Raw genomic sequence first — 6,000 nt, 5'->3', positions numbered from 1 at the left:
ATATTATGAACAGTTTTGGGCCCCATATCTCAGGATGTGCTGGCCTTGGAAAGGATCCAGAGGAGGTTCACGAGAATGATCCCCACAAAGAAGAGCTTGTCATTCGAGGAACGGGTTGAGGACTCTGGATCTGTACTCGTTGGAGTTTAGAAGGATGATGGAGCGGATCTTACTGAAACTTATAGGATGCTGCGAGGCCTGGATAGAGTGGACGTAGAGAGATGTTTCCACTAGTAGGAAAAATAGATACCTTAGGCTGAAGGGACGATCCTTTAAAATAGAGTTGAAAAGGAATTTCTTCAGCCAGAGAGTGGTGAATCTGTGGAAACTCTTTGCCAAGAAGGCTGTGGAGGCCGGGTCATTGAGTGTCTTTAAGATAGAAATAGGTAGGTTGTTGAGTAATAAGGAGATCAAGGGTTACGGGGAAAAAGCTTGAGAATGGGAATGAGAGAAACGTCAGCCACGGTTGAATGGCGGAACAGACTTGATGGGCCGAGTGGCCTCATTCTGCTCAGATGTCTTACAGTCCGTCCTGTGGTTTGGAGTTCTTCAGACCTCCAACATCCCAGTGTACCGCACGGCCCGTCCCCCTTCCAGGTCCTCCAACATCCCAGTGTGCCGCACGGCCCGTCCCCCTTCCAGGTCCTCCAACATCCCAGTGTACCGCACGGCCCGTCCCCCTTCCAGGTCCTCCAACATCCCAGTGTACCGCACACGGCCAGGCAGAATCCTCCGGTATCCCGTGGTACTTCGAGGCTTGGTGATCATGGCGGCAATGAAGGAGGATGCTGGAGAAGATAAAGAGAATCAGAAGGTGGAGCTCGGATCCACCCTGAGCCTGGAAAGTATCCTTGGCCGAGCTCACTGCTTACCGCGGCGCTGCTGTCCCATGCGCGGGGGTTCCCCTAACCGGAGTCGAGAGCGAGAGAGAGCCCAGCGTGGAGCGGCTCAGAGCGGAAAGGATTACGTGTCAATCCCGGCAGTGGGCGGGAGGCTCAGACCCGGAGGGGAGGGGGTGTCCGGGGGGGAGAATAAAAGGGAGGTGGGGGGGTAGAGTAAGGGTCCTGGTGTGATCGGGGTTGGGGGGAGTCATTAACGGGGTGACCTGGGAAGGGACTGCTGACCAGAGGGTGAAGACAGAGATTGGGGTTAGATGACTGGTGGGGGGCTGCATTGGGGTGGGTAGATTGTGAAAGCTGAGAAGGGGTTAGAGACACACTGGGGTGTGGGGAAGAATTGACCCCCATTTCTGGGGACCATAATGTTCTGGGAGCCTGGTTAATAGTGCGAGTTGTTGATCTTGGTCTCTTTGAGACTTCGCTGTTTGCTGCATTCCACTGTTCCCATCGTCTTATCATGGCCTGTATTTTTGACCATGTTGTCTTCACATTTCATCAGCCATCTGAACCCTTCAGTTACATTAATCTTTGAGTCTGATATGGTCTAATGAAGGTCCATTGAATATTAATTTTGTAGCACCTTAGTTATTATTAGTGAAATCAGCACGATCTCTATGTTACAGCCTCTGATCTCCCATTGATATTTCTGAAACTTCAACTATCTCCTGGTTTTCAGGTTTAATCATTGATATAAAATGTGCAGTTTTCTAGACATCCAGTTATCTGCTCGGTCTGTGCCACACGTCTGTTTGAGGCAGTTTGCTCTCTCTGCTTATTGATTGTGATACTTTGCTGCTGTTCAGAAAAGATTTGTGATAATTTTAATTCCGTCTTGAAGATTTCCACTTTATTAGCAACCTGTAAGTGATTAAGAACACAGTAGTTGCAATAGTTTGAATGAGAAAGTATTTTAAAAAAATAGAAAAGACTGGAAACATTGCATCTGTGCAGAGAGATGGTTCGTGTGTTAAGTAGATGAGCTCAGTTGGCTGGACAGCTGGTTTATGATGCAGAGGGACACCAACAGTGTGGGTTCAATTTCTATATCAGCTGAGGTTATTCTTAAAGGCCCTGCATTTTCAACCTTGCCCCTCACCTGGGTTGTGGTGCCTCTTAGGTCAAATCACCACCAGTGAAAGGGGAGAACAGCCAAATGGTCATCTGGGACTATGGCGAAGTTTACCTGTTTTAAATCAGTGACCTCCCATTTCTACAGTGCAGAAGGAGGTCATTTGGCCCATTGAGTATGCATCAACTCCAAAAGTGCTGTGACGTTCCTCACCCATCCCGCCCATGCATTTACCATGGCCAACCTACCTCCCCAGCACCTCACGCAGAAAGATCTACAGTCACCCAAAGCTGAATTGAATCTATGTCCCTTGTGCTAACCCTTGTGCCAACATGCTGCCCATAACCACTGTGCCACCTTGTGTCAGAAACCTGACATCCAACTTAGAAGCCACCATCGTGAAGTTTCTTCATGCTATCTTTGTCTCCTATGGCCTCCTCCTCTTTCTGCCCACTGTGTCTTCACCGTTCCAGCCTCTGGTACTCCTGTGCTTCCTTCGGCTCCAAGCTGTGCCCCGTTTCATCTGGTGGGAGGACCCCACATCTTCCCAGTTCCCTTTGCCCAGATATCTTGCAGAGGTTGTGTACACTCAAGCTCATGGTGACAGAAAGTTGACCAAACAAGCAATGAAGCTTCAAATTGAAAATTCCCTTCCAGATTGCACTGTGATGTGATACGTGCGCCGAGGCTATGTTGTTAATTCCTTTCTGGCCTGGGCTCATTTTTCTAACCTCGTTTTTTTCTGACCCAGTTTTATGGTTCAGTAAGCAATTCCAGAGACAATTAACTGATTTGGTGACTCCACATTTCTGATGCATAAAGACTGCCAGGCCTACTGCCTATTTCTAACGTTTAACAATACAAATATCACTTAAACTTACCTCCGTTTCCTGAAACATAATTGCAGGAACAAAGATACTACACATTGCCTCAGGCTCGCTGTATTGTTGGAACAAAAGGCTTGCACTTATAAAATGCTTTTAATAATCACTGGATATGGCAAAGTGCATTACAGCCAATTACATAATGTTTGAAATGTGGTCACTGTCATAATGTAGAAAAAGTGACAACTAACCTGGCTGGCACTAACAGCAATGTGATAATGATGTTTAAGTGATATTGATTGAGGGATAAATTGGCCACAACATGGGGATAACTCCGCAACTCTTCAAAATAGTACCATTTGGATCTTGTACACCCACCTGAGAGGTCAGGCAAGGTTTAACTTCTCATGGAAAACAATTCTCCCTGAGTACTGCACTGCAGTATCAGCCTGGAATGCTGGGAGTGGGACTTGAACCCACAGCCTTCTGGTGGAGAGTTCCATCAGCAGAGCCACAGTTGATACATCCAAAAGCTCTAGCTGTAGGATCTTTTTTCCATTTTCCCATTTTATTTTGCAAAACTGCATGAAGGCACAGTACCACAAAGATAAATGTGTAAGATCATCTCATGACCAGCATCCAAGGTGCCTCTAAATTGTTGGTCTTAGAATAAGATATATTAACAGAAGCCATTTTCCATGTAAGGTTCGACAAAGCCTGATCAGTAGTGAACCTTCAACAGTTGTTCACTTGGACCTGCCTCATCTTTTGTCTTTTACGCTTCTGTCTACACGTACGCTTCTCCCACCACTTATTCTCAAAATCCCACAGTCCAATTGATAAGTTTGATCGCTGGAACTGGACCTTAACAACAGTTGCAAAACTTGGCAGGCCAATGACTATTGTGAGTTCAGATTGCCTGCTTCCTCTGCTCCTCTCAACCCAGTGACTCTGTTCCAAGGTAGTACTGAACCATATAAGACACCAAGTGAAAATCTAGTCTCTGTTTATACCATAGAAGCTTATTCCTCACATCAAGTTTTCCTCAATGTATGAATTCTAGTCCTGCAGATCATCAAGGACTCTCAGCAACAACATGGCTTAAGGCATGAAGACTACCAGAGATACAGGTTGGTGATGATGGTCAGATGTTTGTTCTCTGCAAACTGGGTACAGGTATATGGAGGGTATTGGGTTTGGGCACTGAGAGGTTTTATATAGAGTTTTTTACTGCCAAGTGAAAAAGTAAGTAGTCTGGAAATCTTTTTCACAGTGCAAATGGAGTAAGAAAATGCTATAATATTTATATAGCTTGGTACCTCCCCTCCTGATTCCCTGAAGTCTCTGGCACCCACATTGCATTGTATTGTCTTGCAGAGTGAGAATTTGTGGAGTAAACTGACTTGCATACTCTCACCACTTTGATAGCTAGTTACAGGGATAAAGGAAAGTGGTTCAGGGCAAACTGTTCTTCACCATTGTCTCAATGGCTTAGCTCAGATTGGGAACATGATATGTAGTACTTTCCCCACTCTAACCAACAGGCACCTTCCTCCTTCCGATAAACAAACAAGTCCCAGAATTTTAGAACTTTGTTAATTCATTTGGTTTGATAAGCAGCACAAATGTGCACTGAAACTCAGGAAGTGTAATGGACAGTGCCAGTGGGGTGGCACAGTGTTTAGCACTGTTGTCTCATAACGCCAGGGACCTGGGTTGATTCCCGGCTTGGGTCACTGTCTGTGTGGGCTTTGCACGTTCGTCTTGTGTCTGTGCGGTTTCCTCCGGGTGCTCCGGTTTCCTCCCACAATCTGAAAGACGTGCTGGTTAGGTGCATTGACCCGAACAGGCGCCGGAGTGTGGCGGCTAGGGGAATTTCACAGTAACTTCACAACTTACTTGTGACTAATAGATAAACTTTTTAAAAAAAACACCTGGGATCTGCACTTCAGTTGCTCATTATTTTTCTGCTTTGTATTTGACAGCTGAACTTCTACCAGCCATTTTTTTGAAATAAAAGTTCCATCTTTGCATTATCCTTTTGGGTTTTAGGATAGTCGTTGACTCTCTGTATAAAAAAAAATTGTCTAGTCAAAAACTAATTAGGATTATCAAGAGGATGTGACCAAAGATGGATAAATTCATTTGAGGTACTGTTTAATCATGATCGAACTGAGTGGTGGAACAGAATTGAAGGGCTAAATGGCCAGTTTCCCTCTGTGCCCTGAGTAAATGGATATTTTGGGAGACTATTATGAATTTTTGAGTGGCTGTTTTTAAACCAGAATTGAGAGTCACGATCTGGATTTCCCCTACAGTGAAGGCTACAGGCATTACCTGCTTTCTCCTTTGGTCCACCTGAGCTTTTGGCTGGCACCCTGCTTTCCCTTTGCCACTTGCAAACCTTTGCTGTCTTCCCCTGCACGCATGATTGCTCTATTTTCATGAGTCTGTATCTAATTCTCCATGTTTTCCCACTTACAACCTAATCTCATTGGCTGTGTGCTTTGACATTTGACTAAGGAGAATGGGATGATCATTGGGAGCCTTTTATTACTTGGACTATTTCATAATATATCAAAAATGCTGTGAGAATCTCTGATTTAAGTTACGAGAAGCGGGTTCAAGTCAAAACTAACCTTGTCAATATCAAGGAGAAAATTGCAGGATAGTGGAACTAGTTGGATAGCTCTTTTATGAAGATGAGACAGGCTGGATGGCTGTGTGGCTTCCTTCTATACTGAATGATGCTATGTTCAGTTATTTTTTCTCTATTCTCCCTCAAGATTTGCTGAGGACATTCTCCATCATTGAATGTGTTTGCAGGGGTACATAAGCGTTGTGCTTTTTGGCTGCAGCTCTTGTACCTCTGGAGGCGGGCCAGCATTGACTGCGTTGTCTCTAACTGTTGCTTTGTTTATTTGGTTGCAGGGGTTACTGTTCCCGCAGACTTCGTCGCCTCAGGAAGGCACTTGGCTTTAAAATGGGAAACAAACACAAGTTCACAGGCAAGAAAGTCACCACAGAAATCCTGTCAGACAACAGGTAGGAAACTGGAAAACTGTACTGTCATCCTGATTTTCATTTCCATTGCCCTTGGCTATTCCAGCATAGAAAGTTGGAGTCTCTCCAGAGCTGGAGGGATCATTTATTCACACAAACAGCTGTTACTCCAGATGGTTCTCAGTAAAGTAACTTCAGGTGCTTT

The 6,000-nt window shown here is 45.1% G+C and overlaps 1 protein-coding gene across 1 annotated transcript in view; it reads left to right on the top strand.

Moving 5' to 3' along the window:
• Positions 1-667: 667 nt before the first annotated feature.
• srp68 (signal recognition particle 68) overlaps positions 668-6,000 on the top strand; it is a 44,418-nt gene continuing 39,085 nt past the window's right edge. The window contains exons 1-3 of the mRNA XM_080209127.1: positions 668-845; positions 3,856-3,922; positions 5,724-5,837. Coding sequence (XP_080065253.1) covers positions 767-845; positions 3,856-3,922; positions 5,724-5,837 — 260 coding nt within the window. The 5' untranslated portion in view covers positions 668-766. The remainder of the gene's footprint in view (positions 846-3,855; positions 3,923-5,723; positions 5,838-6,000) is intronic.

Source organism: Carcharhinus amblyrhynchos, chromosome 21 (genome assembly GCF_965287045.1).
Source record: "Carcharhinus amblyrhynchos chromosome 21, sCarAmb.v2.hapA, whole genome shotgun sequence".
Classification (NCBI taxonomy): domain Eukaryota; kingdom Metazoa; phylum Chordata; class Chondrichthyes; order Carcharhiniformes; family Carcharhinidae; genus Carcharhinus; species Carcharhinus amblyrhynchos.
Note: the sequence above shows the minus strand (reverse complement) of the source record. Positions and strands in the feature narration are given on the sequence as shown.